The sequence below is a fragment of the Myotis davidii genome, unplaced genomic scaffold (assembly GCF_000327345.1).
Source record: "Myotis davidii unplaced genomic scaffold, ASM32734v1 scaffold96, whole genome shotgun sequence".
NCBI lineage: Eukaryota > Metazoa > Chordata > Mammalia > Chiroptera > Vespertilionidae > Myotis > Myotis davidii.
This window is the reverse complement of record NW_006289416.1, coordinates 12203351-12219931: the sequence shown is the minus strand read 5'-3', so window position 1 is coordinate 12219931 and position 16581 is coordinate 12203351. Positions and strand designations below refer to the sequence as shown.

Genomic DNA, 16581 nt, shown 5'->3' with positions numbered 1-16581 from the left:
TTTTTAAAACTATAGTCCGGCCCTCCAATGGTCTGAGGGACAGTGAACTGGCACCCTGTTTAAAACGTTTGAGGACCCCTGATCTTGATGAATGTTCTCCAAAAAGTTGCACGTAATCATTTTAATAATTATAAACAACAACTTTCTTTATACCCCAGAGCAAAATGTAGATTAAAACAAAATCACTGCTTTCAAACCATCAGGAAATGCTTATGGAAGCACACAGGTTTCAATTATGTCACATTCTAGGCAAAATGTGTAGTAATACCTTAGAGTTGGCATAAAGCAGTGTGTGATAGATCAGGGAAAGTATTTCAGTTGTATCTACAAAGCACTTTCCATCATCACAGCCTAGGGATTAAAAGCCCAAGTCTATTCAGAACAATAATATTATGAGGTTTCTTGTGAAACTTTAAAATCAGGTAACAATAAAAATAAAATGATGTAAGCCAGGTAGTAGAAAAGCAAAAGTATAATAAAATAAAAATTAAGATTCACCAAGTTATTAGAAGTAATCAAATTTTGAAAATCAATTAAAAATTGGGAGAAAAAGTCTTCAATACTATAAATAAATTTAAATGTGAGGTTAGTAAGTACCACAGCTCTCCCCCTTGTCTTTTTTTAAAGAATCTCTTTGCATAGTCTATGTAGCCTTGCCTTCTCTCATAAATAAGTAGACAAATTTTATTCAGGTTAAGTCCTTCAATAATGACCTATAAAAATAATTTAATTTTCAAATATTGATACCATATACTAAAGGTCTTTTCTAGTAAAAACTTACCCAGATACTCTGTGAGCAAACTCAATAATATCATCTTTAGTTCGTGGTCCTCTATAATTATATGCCAAGTCCCCTTTTAATCTTAAAAAGAAAACAAAAGAAAAAAGCTTGGATTATTTCAACTATTTTAATATTTAATGCTAATCAATCAATATTATTATATAAAATTATAGTACATAAAATAGTAAATGGAATATGGAGAAGAAATAGCATAACCACATAAAATATAGTAGACAACTGGCTTCAGAGGACCAGCAACTCCAAATATAAAGAAAAAGGCTGTATTTTGTTAAAATTACACGAAAATAATTTACTGTGTATTTGATAGTTGCACTGCATCTACGTCTTCTAAATAATGAATAATCTACACATTCATGGTCAAGCACTGTTCAAAGCATTATAATTCTGTTTTCTCTTTTTAAAGGCAAGTAAAAGGCCAGGGAATTAATAGGACTTTGGTAGTGATGAAACAAATTTTAAGCCCTATAATATCATAGTAACTTGAAAGGTGCTCCAAGATTATAGAGTAAAGCAATGCATAAAAACATCTCTTATTGAAAATTAGATAATTTCTAAAAGCCTGCCAATGAATTATGTGTCCAACTAAGAATTAAAAAAAAATTGTGATAGCACAACAGAATATCTATAATTAAAGAATGGAAAGGATAATTTACTTAACACAAGAAAGTAAAAGAGGTTTAGCAAACATTTAAAAAGTGGGGGAAGATGAGAGGTCAACACAAAACCCAAGAATAAAAAAATAAAATTACTCAAATTTTGAAATTTGAATTTTTAAAATAGTGAAATAAAAACTTACTTCATTATAAAAATAAGTTTTAACACAATTTAACTCCCCATATTATCAAAATAAGGAGTGGATGAAATGCCTGAGAAAATTCAGTAAAACAATAATTATAAAATAAACCCTTTAGAATTCTTACCCCATTTCTTCCAACATATATAATATATGTTATGTTTGATCAACAACTACAGATTACAATTAACATCTATAAATTTGATCCTCTTTATTTCTTTCACTCTAATGAAATATCCTTCATAATTACAAAAAGTAAAATCTGTTAGGAGACAGGAATCACATGACAAAGCAGAATATACTCTGGAGCTCCTCAAGGGTAAAAGACCTTCTATAACTAGGACTTGTTACCTGGTCCTTCATAAAATATAGAAGACAACTGGCCTGTCACAGTCAAATCTTGTTTAATGTATCAGCCTTTAGTAAACAGCACATTCATTTAAATACAAAAAAAAAGCATAAAGATGCAGTCCCTCTCCTTTGATCACATCCTGGCCCTGGAAAGAACTACTGAACCCAAAACTTCACTCCTCCATGGAAAGTACTAGGACTTAATCTAATAAAATGTAAGTAGAGTGAACTAATAAAAATACACATATAAACATACAACACTCAACTTACAGCTTAATTGTTGGATAACCTCGAACTCCAAACTCTGAAGCAATGCCTTGATAAGAAAAAGAATAAAAATTCTAAATTTTTTTTAAAAATGAGAAACTAGGTCATAAATGAGCCTTTTTTACTTAAAAAACATATATGTTTATACAAATTTATATAGATATGCTGTTTTACCTCTAAGAGAATATAAACTCACAAAAAGAAAAACATGACGTTCTCATACAAAACAATTACTTAACAATCTAACCTACACCCTACACAAAAATCCTATGACAAAATAAGAAATAAATGCCAAAAGAATAGTTAAAATTTTGACTCTAAAGTACTTATTTTAAAAGATAGTCTTTTGTTTTAAAATATATAAACACATATAAATAAAGTCTCACTTCTCATTTGACTTCCTTTCCAGCACTAATATTTCTTTAAAAAAAGGGGGGGCGGGGGAAGTAGGAGGGCCCATCTCTTCCTTTAATGTTTTCTGAGTCTTAAAAGAACTGCATTGCATTTTACCTTTAAAAACAGTCATATCTGCAAAATTATTTATTTTCTATAGTCAGTATATGATCTAAAATCAACTTTATCCAAAAGGTTTTAGAAGTTTCTGCTTTTGTAATAACCTAGAGTAATTCCAATAGACACAAAGATTATTCTGAAATTAGAGGTCCAGTGCACAAAATTCGTGCATGGGTAGAGTCCCTAGTGGCTGCTGGCTGGGGCCTTCCTTCATTCTGCACCACCCTCTGGTGGTCAGCGCACATCATAGCGATCGAACTCCCAGTCAAACTCCCGAGGGGACACTTTGCATATTAGGCTTTTATATATATATAGATAGATCCTCAAGTTCAAATGAGATACATTTGGTACAGTAGCATCTTTTTAAAGGAAAGGAGAAATAGTAACAAGTACAAGCAAAGAATAGAGACTCAAGGCTTTAAGAATTATAGAAATCATGATAGTAAATGAATACTAATCCTTCACAGATTCAAGGCAACTAGAACAGTAAAGAAAAAGTAACAATTTTCAGTTAACAGACTATATACAATATATCTGCATATTATACTAGTGTAAGTACACTGCATTTACTGATCTCTCCATTTGTTAATTTTTTTTATTCCCACAATATTTTATTATCACAGCTGGGTGTAAGGAAACTGTCTCCACGTGGGTTCTGGCTTACCTGTCATGATTTTAGTAATTATTAACCTTTGGTTTCAAATCACTCCTACCAATATACATGAATAACAACAAAGCAAATTTGTGGCAAAATAACATCCAAAATCTCTGTCAACCCTAAAGCTTCTCTCTTACACATGGAGAGGGGGGAACCAGAAAGTGGGTTTTATTAGAGGCAGCACAACTGAAGAGGTAACAAAAATAAGGATTCAGGTTTTGAAGATGCAGGTCCTGCTTCTGAACTGTCATATGAACTTAGACCAATTACAGAATTTATCCAGGCCATCTCTAATGCAGGACTTCTATCAAGTACATTCTAATTGAAGACTGTTGTTATAGAGATTGCCTTCTTCCAAGTAAAAACAAAGAAATGATTTGGAGAGGCCCGGGCTGGGTTGCTCAGTTGGTTAGGGCGTTGTCCCAATATGCCAAGGTTGCGGCTTCAATATTCAGGCAGGACACATACAAGAATCAACCAATAAATGCATAAAAAAGTGAAGTAGCAAATCAATGTTTCTCTCTCCCTTCCTCTACAAATCAATATATTAAATAAATTTTAAAAAGAAATGATTTGGGAGACATTATGTGAGTAAAGTATGTTCTTAATGCTTCTCATTCCAAATTAAGGCAGGTAAATACAAGCCCTCATCACCTTCAACCAGAGCTCATTAAAAACTGCCAAAGGTAAAGACTAACATAATTGATTGAGAGGAGGACACATCCCACTAGCAACTCCTCATACAATGTAGTGTAAAATTTATTCATATATAAATCAAATTGAAAAAATGAAATATGCAATCAAATGAGAAAATATAGTAGTGGTATTCTGTAACTTGGTGGTGTTTCTCACAATAGGCTTCAGAGAAATTTAACCCCATCACTTCATTTCCCTGACCTCAGTGCTTCCTAGCTATAAGCTGGAGTTTTATAATACCACCCACTCTGCAGTCCCTTTGCTCCTTGAACATATCTTTATTTCTGATAGAATTTCAATTGACAGTGATTCCTAAAACTTCAAACTTAGGTTTCCCTTGAGGAAAATGGTTGTATAATTTATAAAAGCACACAAGCAAAGCATGAGTTATAGACATATAATGACCCAGGTTAGCATTCCAACTTCATTTATCATCTGCGCAGCTCTGAATAATTTATTAACAAATTTCGGACAATCACAAGAATTCTCACTTCATATTACACAGTGTTTTACAAAGTATCATACTTTTAAAAGATATTAGCCTGTAAGAACATGTAATAAATAACTTCAAAATGCAATGGCTATTTAATTTTAAAGCGTGCCTTTAACATTTATGTGAAACGTTTTTTGTACTCCTTCAATAGAAACTTATCTGGCGAGTTCCCCATCTGAAGATACCACTCACCTTGTAGGGTTACGGGTGCGACTTTACCATGAGAACACAAGTAAAAAAGAATCTAACAGAGGATCTGGCACACAGAGATCCTCAAATGCTAGGTCCCTTTCCTTTCTATTCTTGATCCTGACTTTACTTTTAAGTAATTATCTGCTGATAATTCTATGTACAGATGATAATAAGCATTAGCATGTGTAGAAAACTTATAACTGGCTTTTACATTTTTTGTTGGTTTCATTATTAGAGAATAGTTTGTATAGAAATCTAAGATTAATTCCTTCACAATTTGAAGAATCCATTTGTAACATGAATAACTTGTCATTTTAAATAATCATAAATGAGGGGAAATGTGAAACCGCTATTTTTTTATTTTCTCTTTGAAATGATAACTTGAAGGGACAGACAAGCTTGGTGGTGGATTCATGGTGATCTTGGATTCTGGGTCTAATTTTACCTCTAAATTCAGTGACTGAAATCACTCAAAGTCATTTCACTGCTAATTACCTTCCATTACTTCATCTATACATTGGGAGGGAGGAGCAGTAAAGAGCTGAACTTAATTTAAAGTCCTTTTCAGCTCAAAATGTTTTTCTTAACATTTAGTGTTACTATGTGTCTGACATGAAAGGGAATAAAATATAGCAATGGTTCTCAATTGGGGAAGGGGGGGGGGGCTGACCTCTAGGAGCCACTGGGCAATGTCTGGAGACTTATTTGGTGGCCACAACTTGGGAGTAAGGGGACAGTGCTACTTCTAGACATCCTACAATGAATAGGATCTCCTTCTCCCTCCAAAGAAAGAATTATTTGGCCCCAAATATCACTAGTGCAAATATAATCTGTGAACAAGGAATCAGAATACAAATGTTATTGGCCAAATGTCACTGCAAGTTTATAAATCAGAGAGAGGTAAAATATGAACTTTATCATACAACTGTCACAATTCCTCAACTTAGGTTGAGGAATAAACAGAATTTCAGTGGTTTCATAAGAAAAATCAATACATCATTGCAGCTAACATTATAACTTTTTAAAATTCCAAACAAGACACACTTTTAGCACTCACTATTGAAGGGATATGTGCAAAGAGAGAAGCTAAAATACATATATGAATTCGCATTGGACATTACACAAATTTTTAATGTTATTTGGTTATAGTACTAGTTGACACCATGCATCAAAAAATTATTGGCACAAAAACCACAGGGCATCATGATAGTTCAAATTTCTCTAGTTCAAGAATTCTATACCGAGATTTGCTGGACTGAGTGTGATGGCATTTGCTTCCACGCACTGCAAGTATGTGCATGACTGAGAAATAAGCTACCCTCACAAATACTCTATGAGGTATTCTACAGTTGACCACTGAATAATCCTATCCCACTCAAATCAAGGTTCTATAAATAACTATCCATCTAAATCCTTAACTTTGTGATTCTCCAGCTTAAGCATGCAGCACAAACACCTGAAGTCCATGTAAAAATACAGACTCTTATGACCCAATCTCAGAGATTTTCAGTCGGTAGAGCTGGTGTGAACTTTGGAATCTGAGTTTATATGAGCAACCCAAGTAACCCTAATGCAGGTAGTATGCAGTCTACACACCGAGAAACAATGGCTCCGTGACTGCCTGATAGCCACCTACGGCAGTGATGGCGAACCTTTTGAGCTCGGCATGTCAGCATTTTGAAAAACCCTAACTTAACTCTGGTGCCGTGACACATATAGGAATTTTTTGATATTTACAACCATAGTAAAACACAGATTTATATTTTTGAAATTTATTTTATACATTTAAACGCCATTAACAAGAAAAATCAACCAAAAAAATGAGTTTGCGTGTCACCTCTGACACGTGTGTCATAGGTTCGCCATCACTGACCTAGGGGGATGGAAGAGCTACCCATGAAACAGCCAATCTGTTAGTGTCCTAGAGTTAGACATGGAATCATATTGGCAGCTAGCTTGGGAAAACAAATTCAATTTCTTTACCTCTTTGATTCTAAGTTCTACTAAACTGCCTGCACTGGAGTTGCCCTGAAGTATTTAAGGAAACTTTAAGAATTATATGCAAAAGATCTATTTGTAATCTCTAGATAATAGTTATTGAATATTTATTAACTTTTTTTAGATACTAAGAAGATAAATTTCTCTTTCTCCATAGCGCATAAAACATCTCCATGATTCTATAATAAAATGAAAAATGCATCCATCACTGACATCAAACACTAAATAGTCCCATTCAATATACTTAAGTTTACTGGTCACTGTTTGTCTCTCCCTCTAAGAATGTAAGTTCCATGAGTAGAGACTTTTGTCTGCTTTCCTCACTCATGTACCACCAATGCCTAGAACATGTCTGTCATATCCTGAAATATGGTAAGCACTCATTAAATACCTGTTGAATGGATGCTTACCCTACAGCACTGGAACAAAAGAATGACTTTTCAATAAGCTATTTTTGTATGAGTCAAGCAGTCACAGAATCTACAAGCAAGCCTCACAGGTTGTATGCTGGTTGGGAGAGGAGTGGAGGTTTATTATTCAATATCCAAGGAGTAAAGGACAGAAAATGAATGAAGCATCTACCACAGTGCCTGGCAGAGGGCAGTCCTCAGCACACACCAGTTCCCGGTCCCTTTTCTTAAAGCTAAAGGTTTGCTTCAGGTAATGTATTAAATGTCTACGCTTCACACAATGTAACCTCTGGTGAGATTTTTCCTCCTCTTAATTCAGCATAACATATTACACAATGCTAAGTGAACAAATAAAACCTAACTATCATAAGATCAGAGGCAAAATTTAAACCTTTTAATGATTTATGAAAATGAAATGAAAAAAAAGTCCCATGATAAAGTATTTAAAAAGCTACAAACTATATATGAAGTCTTAAGACCTATAAGAAAATTGCTTTTAGTTCCAGCAATTAAAATACTTTCTTCTCTAAGCTACTCAGGAAAAAGTATTCACTATTTTTCTCTGATTCTCATGCCACTTAATAGTGCACACGGAGCTCTTAATAAACACTGAATAATAAGCTAATGAATTAGATATGAATTTCTGACATAATGTAAACTGTTATCACTGCAGCATCACATGAATAGTTCTCCATTAAGATGTTTACTGATTTATAGGTACTATTTTTCTCATTATCTTTATACTCCCATATTCTTTTATACATTACTTAATTACTCCACTGAATGATTCAAAGGATCACAGAATGTGGCATGTTTATGACTTTATTGCACTTGTTAGTTTGTTCATCTCTCTCCCTCCGTTTAACTGTAAGTATTTCCAGGACAAGAAGGATTTGTTTTGGTTCTTGTTTAATTTCTACAGATCAGTACAGGCTTGACAAACCAAATATTGACTGAGTGACCATGAATGAATGGCCATATGAAGAATATATCTTTACATGCATGTCTAATCAACATAAAAGTATAGAATCAATAATTTACTTTCATGAGCAACAGTTGAAAGGAGTAACTTCTTAAACTTTTTTAAAAGCTTATTTTAAGAAATACCAATTCAAGCATATTAGTCTGTCTCTACAGTAACTTCTACCACTGATCTCTTCTCTCAAAGTTTCAACAATTCATTTGTGTGACTCAATAATTCCAGCTCAAACATCATACATGTACTCTAATGCCCTATTCTAAAACATAAATAAAGCAAAATACCACAAATTCAAAATAGCTGCTAACATGAAAATGCATACAAATTTCAATTTAGTATTATTTTTCACATAACCAGTTCAGTAACTATGCTAAGAATCCTATACTATTATTTTTAACTGTTTTTCTTTCTACCACAGAGCTAATCTATCACATCTGTATTTTCACCGTTGAAAATGTCTCTAAAAATTAGTTTCCTCTTTACTCTACTGCCAACCACCCAAGTCAAGGCTCCCAGCATTCTACACCAAGATGCACACAAGTTGACTTAGATGATTTTCTTGTCTCTACTCTTCTTTCCTTACTACATGCAGCAAGCCATTGGCCTTCTCAAAAACATGTATTGCCTCTTAATTGACAAGTAATAAAACGTAAAACACTTTGTCCCACATGAGGGCCCCTTAAAATCTGGGATTACCTCTTAGCACCTTGTATGTAGTAGTTATTGTGGTAAGGAGTTTGAATATGAAATATCAGTACAACCATAACCTAGAGGATTATTACTCTTCCATTTATAGACAAGAAAACTGAAATGAAGAGATTAGGTACTTCCCCAAAGCAAAAAAACAGGGCATGGAAGAGTTGGGATGAAAACATAGGTCTTTCTTGTTCCAAAACTGTATCCAGAGTATAACCCTGATTTTCTAAAATGAATTACTCATTACATACTTCCTCTTTCTTCACTAATTAAAGGAAAAAAGGAACCTACATTTACTGAATAGAACAAGGGACTTTATATGTGCTACATTATTGAAATCTCAAAATAATCATTCAGAGGCCTTACAATAAAAATGCACCTGTGTGGAAAGCGAAGTCAGAGGTGCTAAGGCACTCTCCTGGTGCTGCACAGCAAGAGCGTATCTAAATAAAGTATATTCACAGCAGAGCCAGAATCTGTTCTCTGAAGCCATCCTCTTTCCAAATGTCTATGATGTCTCATACTTCTCTAGACTTACTTTTGTCTTTTCCCAAATCCTTTAAGACAGGCACTGGCAAACGTTTTCTGTATAGGGTCATAAAATAAATGTTTGGGCTCTGTGGGGGATACAGTCTCTGTTACAATCACTCCCTGTGCCAATGGAACACGAAGACAACCACGGATAACAGTATACAAACCAGTGTGCTGTGTTCCAGCAGAGCTCCATTTACAAAACCAGTTGCTGGAGTGGCCAGATTTCGGCCATGGGCCATAGTCTGCCAACGACAGTCTATTCTCTGGTACACACTCAGTAAACTCATTTCCAACTCTATGGTTTTGCTCTAGTACTCTCTCTAAAGTGAATACTTTCCTGACCCTCACCTGCATTTATCCTAACTCAACTCGTCCTTCATATTCCCATTTACCCCTGAGCCATGCCGTCTCACACTACTCAAACAACAAACTCTCATTCTTAATTCACACAGCAATATCAATAGGTCAGTGCTCAAATTGTTATTGTTGCCGCAAGTCACAAATTATCTCAAGTGGGCTCAAAATAGAAACAAGAGCTTACACATCTCCAAAATGCTTTCAGTTAACATATTTCATATTACACACCCAATGGTTAATTCATTTAACTCAAAAAGCACAGTCTTAATTTAAGATAACTTTAATTTCACATGGGCAAAAAAACATGTATTTCTTCCTCCTACCTTGAATACAGCTTTGCAATTTATACAGTTTCATTAGGCTAACAGTTAAAAAGTAAACTGAGTAAATGCTTACTAGAATAGGAAGTAGCATCCATCTTTCCAACTTTAACTGGCGAACCAATGCTTTTCATTTCAAGACCAACTTCATTCCAAATCGGCTCCAGTTTTTTACAATGACCACACCATGGTGCATAAAACTTGTTAAAAAACAAACAGAAACAATCACTAAAATACTGTGCTACTGTGGATATCAGCCTTCATTTTAAAGAATCTCTTTGACAAAATGATCTAATAATAATCTGTTTTAGACAAAATAAAGACTAAATATTACTTTCAATTGGTTAACATAAAACATGTACATAAAGCATACCCCTCATACTGACACTATTTTAAGGTACTTTAAATGATTACTGATATATATTTTAAATAGATACATGATTTACAATAAAAGCATCTTTGTTTCCAAGTGATATGTCCATGTTATGTATAAAATGAGACCATCAAATACAACACACATCATGTACACACCCCTTAGGTGTTAATGATAAATTTGAATCTATTTCTACTACAAAAATTCCAACACAGCAGCTGCCTTTACTAGTTTAAGAGTAACCATTGATAAAATGGGAGAAACCATTAAGATGACTGGTTTGGCAGAGGGGCAAATAAGGCTGGTTAAACTAAAACCACAGTTCTTCCTTCTTCAGAATCACCAGCAGGCTGAGGTGGTAACTGGTGTTAGGTTAAATGGTGTAACAAAATGCTTGCTGTACTTTCATGAAATAGGACTTATTGATTTGTGAACACTATACTTTGGCAATGTTCAAACACAGGCATGAGAAAGAGGGAGAAATACACAGTGAACCTTGTGCCCACAGCCTGGCTTCACTAAGTGTCCACTCTGCTACTGTGAGTCTGTCTCTTCCGCTGCCACTCTCCTCTTTTACTGAGGCAGGAGAAAATGAACTCCAAACACCATAAAGTGTGAATATAATCCACACTTGAAAATGAGAAAAATTTGACTTTGTTACTATTAAGATGAAAGATGATTTTGACTGCCAAGTGATTAATATACACAGTCTCTTGGGTAACATGACAAACCGAGAGTGAATTCTGAAATAAAAATCATACGATAATCTCCCTCAGACACAATCCACAAGCCAACCTCATCAGAACTTCATCAAAGTCAAGTTCCTTGCCAGGAACCTTAAGGCTCTGAGGTTCATTTTAATATAAAAACCCAAACAGTACTACTTAAGAAAACAAATTGAGTAATGTATCTCAGTACTAACTATATATTTGGGTGGAAGAGAATCTATATATATAAAAGCCTAAGTGACTGGCTAACTGGCCAGTAGCCATGATGTGCACTTGACCACCAGAGGGCAGACGCTCAACACAGGAGTGGAAACCACAGGCATGGAAACATAGAAGAGATTGATGAATCTCAGAGAAAAGGGGGGTGAGGGAGGGCAGGAAGAGATTAACCAAAGATCTTATATGCATACTAGAGGACCCTCAGCCTGGCCCTCAGCCTGGCCTGTGGGGATGGGGCCAAAACCAGCTCTCTGACATCCCCCTGAGGGGTCCCGGATTGTGAGGGTGCAGGCCAGGCCGAGGGACCCCACTGGTGCATGAATCCGTGCACTGAGCCTCTAGTAGAAAATAATTTTTAAAATTGGAGGGGTGGTTAATTAGTACAAAAATTTTACATACTCACATCTACAAGCCAAATGTCATCTTTTCGATTGTCCTTAAACCTACAAAACAAAAAACAAGGAAACAAGTCTTTGTATATTTCTACTTTACCACTGAATAACAGGTGGGGATAATTAGTTGATAAATATAGGGGCATGCAACAAATTCTTTTAATAAATTTTTACATGCAAATTTTACTCAATGATCTCTAAATCTTATCCATTAAACATCATAATAAAAGTAGAGAACTGAAGTAATGAAGTGGCAGTTGGTAGAAACACAGACACATGCTCAGTACCTATGCCTTCTGCTCCATTCACACCTGGAGTTAGTTAATGCAGCAGGCCTGAGGCTGCTATCCTTGGAAAGCTTGCCTGCCTTGGGTTGCCCTTAGTTGGCATCTGGGAACTTGAATTTCAGCTTCTGATAATGATGACTCAGTGGTTTTACACTGAGCAAACAACATGGTTTTGTGAGAATAGCTGCTCTCCTTCTTGCCCTTTCCAACCCCTAAATAGAAAAGAGGTCTAGGAATTGATGGGCCCAATCAGCTACTGATGCTGTCACATAACCCATGTGGGGATCTGGACGGCACCCATCTACCAGGTTATCAGAAAGGCCACTGCCTTTGAGTGGGGCCCCAACTAGCAGGACACCCTGGCAGCCCTCCAGCAGGCCACCAGGGCTCTCTTCTCCTGGATTCCACGGATCTATATCCTTCCCAAGTTGACTGAAACATACAACCCATTGAGAGGCAGTTATTGGCCTGTTGCTGGGCCTTGGCAGCCAAGTGCAGTAGTAGGCTCATGAGCAGAAATTCCAATCATGCTGCTCATGAGGGAGACCCTGGACTCTATGGTGTAGTAGCAAAGGCACAGGAGCGCAGCCGGAGTCTTACAACTCCATGAAAAGGTCTCCCAAGTGGCCCTCCACCTCAGGAATAACATCCAAGGAGCCTCCTCAGGTCCAATGGGGAACCAGAGACAGAGTCCTCCTGGACCGCCCCTGGACCTGGGTCAATGATGGCTCCTTCGGGTTAACTTACTGGAATAGAATTGGGTGTGGACACCATTCAACCTTCACCAAGCATGGTGGAGTACTTTGAACTTGTAAGGCTACTTGTAATGGCTAGGACTGTAAGATAATCTGACCACTGCTCTCCCACCTCCCGTTCCTCACTCCAGCCCCAGCAAATAAGCACTGCTCTATTTTCACGGGCCTCTATGCTGACAAAGGAAAACGGAATTGAGGAGCATGCCAGGCTTGTCAGCTAAACATGGAAAGGAATTGTTACCCCAGAGCAAGCAGGGGTGCAACTGATTGTCTGCTGGGTCCACCAGAGGACAGAAATTCAGACACCATCTTGGATTGGGCTGGTGTGAGAAGACACTAAACTAGCACGAAAAACCTGTCCTTCTTGTCAAACCCAGGCATCAGTGGGTCAGGGCATTCACAGCACGTAGCACACACTGCACCCCTCATGATGGCGGGCCATACCTGTCAGTCAACAGAACATCCATCTAAAGAAGGTGAGGGTTTGGGGTGCCTATGCCTGTTCATCTTCCCTTCCTCCTCCCCAGGTAAACTCATGGCTAAAGTCATGGCTGCCAGGCCATTCTAAAGGAGGAGGTCTACAGTTACTGTCAGACCCCCAGAGCAAGGACGATGGGCCAGGTACAGAAACTCACCAGGGCAGAAAGCTCCAGATGCCTACCAAGGGGCAAACCTGAGAAAACAAGGACCTTGCCCCGGGGCAACGTATCCCCCCCTAGAACATCACCGGTAATGCAGTTTGGATCCTGGATCTTTCCTATCGCTGGTCAGGCTGCTTAGACCACCCCTGGCCCTTTTCTCTCTAAAGATAACATCTAGGCCTCAGTTGTATTTCGGCTTCAGGCCCAGAGAAGCAGCAAAACCAGACAAGTGGTGCCTTGGCTGCCTCAGGACTAACTATATTGCCTAATGACCCCCTGCCCTAGCACTAACCAATTGGTGGAGAACACCATGCTTAAAGAGCACACCTGGAAAACTGATGAATATTCTATTAAGACTCTCCCCTGAAACCCCTATTTCCACCTTCAAGAGAGAGAAATATGCTCAAGGTAAAGGACCCAGTGTGCACTCTCTCAGCAAAGAGCAACCCCTTGCCCTTCCTCCACAGGCATGTATCCCCCAACCTCTAAGGGACCCTATGAGACTTGCAACCAGGGGAGCAATGAGCAGCAGCAGCTTGTCCCAGGCTCCACCCCTGAACCTGTCCCCAAGGCTCCTTTTTCTCTAACTTCCCAGTGAGACAAAGCAGCCCAGCCTAGGCTCTCCTGTTGCTTCTTCTATGCCCTTCTTCGTTTTACTGTCCTAAATACATTTTTTGTTGCCATCATGACCCAATACCCTTTGGCTCAGTGCTGTGTAGCCCATCCCTTTGGATATCTCCATCACCCATCCCCTTTTCCTTAAATAAATTCAGTTATTCTTTCTCACTGTCTAAGATGGCTATTTAGCCTGCCTCCGTACCACTAACTTTAACCTTTAACATTTAAGAACATTACCTCCCTGTTGACAATGGTTCTCCCAGGATCAAACAGTTTCTGTAAACAATCTGCTAGAACTCCCCAGTACTCACTGGCATGGCTGATAAAGGGCCCCATGGGACCCTGAGGCTTTTGCTTGTCAGAATGGCATGTGCTCAACTGACCACCCTGCTGCTACGGCAATGTTGTCAAGTGGAGCTGGTAAGTAGGACAACAAGTCAAACTGAAAGTAACAACGGAGGCTTTCTTCGTTACTGCTCTGATGCAAGCCAAGGGGCACACAAAAAAGGCACCAGCTCCTCAGTGTTCCGTTTTCCCAAGTGGACCCGCGCCAGGCAAGGGTCACCACATACAGAGGAGCAGTGAACCAAAGGCTTCTTCTGCCTCTGCCTCTGCCTCTTTATGGACCCCTGGGCAGAGGGACGGCCAGGGAAAGGGACAGGTGAAAGCGCTGAGTCCAGGTGGAGCAAAGTGCCTCGGCCACGCCCCTCTTTAAGGAGGTCTCTGCAAGGTGCACAGGAAATGCCTCAGGTGAGCCCCCTGCCTCCTGCCTAAAGGCAAGTGGGCTAGGAATGCAGACGTGTAGCCTAGCTAGCACGCTGGCCCTGGAGACCCGAGTCTATGACTACAACTGCCTCCAGAGACTATGGGGCACTGGTTGTACAGTGAGTTAAGTGTGGGGAGGGTAGTTTCCCCTTGGAGGCCTGCCAGGTAAAGCTTTACCACTGTCTGAAAGATCACACATTGGGTTTTGGTCTGGAGCACGACTCTTCACCTACTATAAGCAAGGCCTTGTGATTAACGCTGTGGTACTGTAAAAACAAATACAAACACACACACACACACAGCATGGTCCCAAATTCCAGCAGCCACTTACTGATTAAAGCAGAAAAACATAGCAAATGCAGGTGAAATGATAAAATAGAACACAGATGAGTTTGGCACTTTTTAAAATCTTACAACTTAGTAAAACTCTTTGAACAAAATTAGTGCTATATACAGTACGCACTGGTTATTACTGGCTCTATTATTAAAAGACTAGATTCATACAAATATTCAGAGTTGGAAGAAGATACTACTTAAAAATATATATACTCACGATTCATCTAAATCTTCTACGAATCCTTTACAGAAAGCCATCTCAAGTAAAAAAACTGAAAGAAAAAGGGAAAACATATATAATAAATGCTGGTGTATCATTTGGCTTGTACTATAAGCTCAGTCATCTAAAAAAAAAATGTTTTTGATTTTTATCAACCTACCAAAAAATTCATTGAACCATCCCAGGGCACAAGTGATGAAAAAGCATAAATAGTTCAAATGTTTAATAAACACTCTGCATGCAACCGTACTGTGAAAGGCTAGTCAATCACAGAGGTTCTTTTTAAATATATTTCCACTTTCATCCCATTTTTCCTTGTTACATGCCATCTTTTTGGAATAGGGATAGAAATCGTTGTTTTTCCTTTTTCTCTAATACCAATGATCTCCTCGGCATAAACTTCAAATACCATTCTACATACTTTAGCTTTTTTTAAAAAAAAAAATTTATATTGTTGAAAGCATTACAGGTGTCTCATTTTCCCTCCAGTAACCACCGCTTCCCCACACCCTCCCCAGGTCTTCACCGCACTACTGCCTGTGTCGATGAGTTCTGCATTTATGCATTTACATTCTTTGGTCAATCTCTTCCAAACGGTTAGTTTTTATTCCCAATTTCATAGGTCTTGAGCTCCACCAATACGTATTCCGGAAGAGGATCTGGCACATCCTGGTTACTGAGTGAAAACAGCCCAGAGGGAAACACGGGCGCGGGGGCTGAGCAAAGGCCCACCCACATTCGGGGCACTTTCCACTGGACACCTGAGTCTGTTCTGCCCTGGGACACCCCTCCCTTCGCCCCTTCTTCCCAAAGACTGGGAACCTAAAGCCAAAACCCTGAGTGGCTGCACCTTCGGAAGGTAGCATCCTTCACGCCTGTAAGTGGAGCCAGCGCTCCGGAAACTTCCTGCCACCCCGAGAATCAGAACCGAACGGAGGAAAACTCATCCTTCCCGCGGGTGACACTGGTCTCGGGCAGCCCGCGTGGGAGGAAGGAGCCGCGGTGAGGGATGTCTCCGGGGACCCCGCGGCGGGTCCAGGCCCGACCCCATCCGGAGAGGGTCCCCGCGCCCACCCGCACCACCCCCTCCAGGCCTGTACCAGTGGCGCAGAGCCGCAAGGCAGCCCCGGGTGTCCGAGCTGCCATGGTCGCCGCAGGAGAGCTGCAGGCCGAGGGAAGCAGTAGCGG

General features: G+C 38.7%; 1 protein-coding gene across 5 annotated transcripts in view; it reads right to left on the bottom strand.

Moving 5' to 3' along the window:
• TMX3 (thioredoxin related transmembrane protein 3) overlaps positions 1–16575 on the bottom strand; it is a 52588-nt gene extending 36013 nt beyond the window's left edge. For 4 of the 5 annotated variants that reach the window (XM_015562772.1, XM_015562771.1, XM_006761930.2 and 1 more), the window contains exons 1-6: positions 16494–16575; positions 15391–15445; positions 11783–11822; positions 10136–10259; positions 2217–2262; positions 782–862 (exon numbers count right to left, since the gene is read on the bottom strand). In XM_015562772.1, coding sequence (XP_015418258.1) covers positions 782–862; positions 2217–2262; positions 10136–10259; positions 11783–11822; positions 15391–15445; positions 16494–16539 — 392 coding nt within the window. In that variant the 5' untranslated portion in view covers positions 16540–16575. Of the gene's footprint in view, positions 1–781; positions 863–2216; positions 2263–10135; positions 10260–11778; positions 11823–15390; positions 15446–16493 lie in introns of those variants that run through there. The other variant, XM_015562773.1, reaches the window with a different exon arrangement.
• Between the last annotated feature and the right edge of the window lie 6 nt (positions 16576–16581).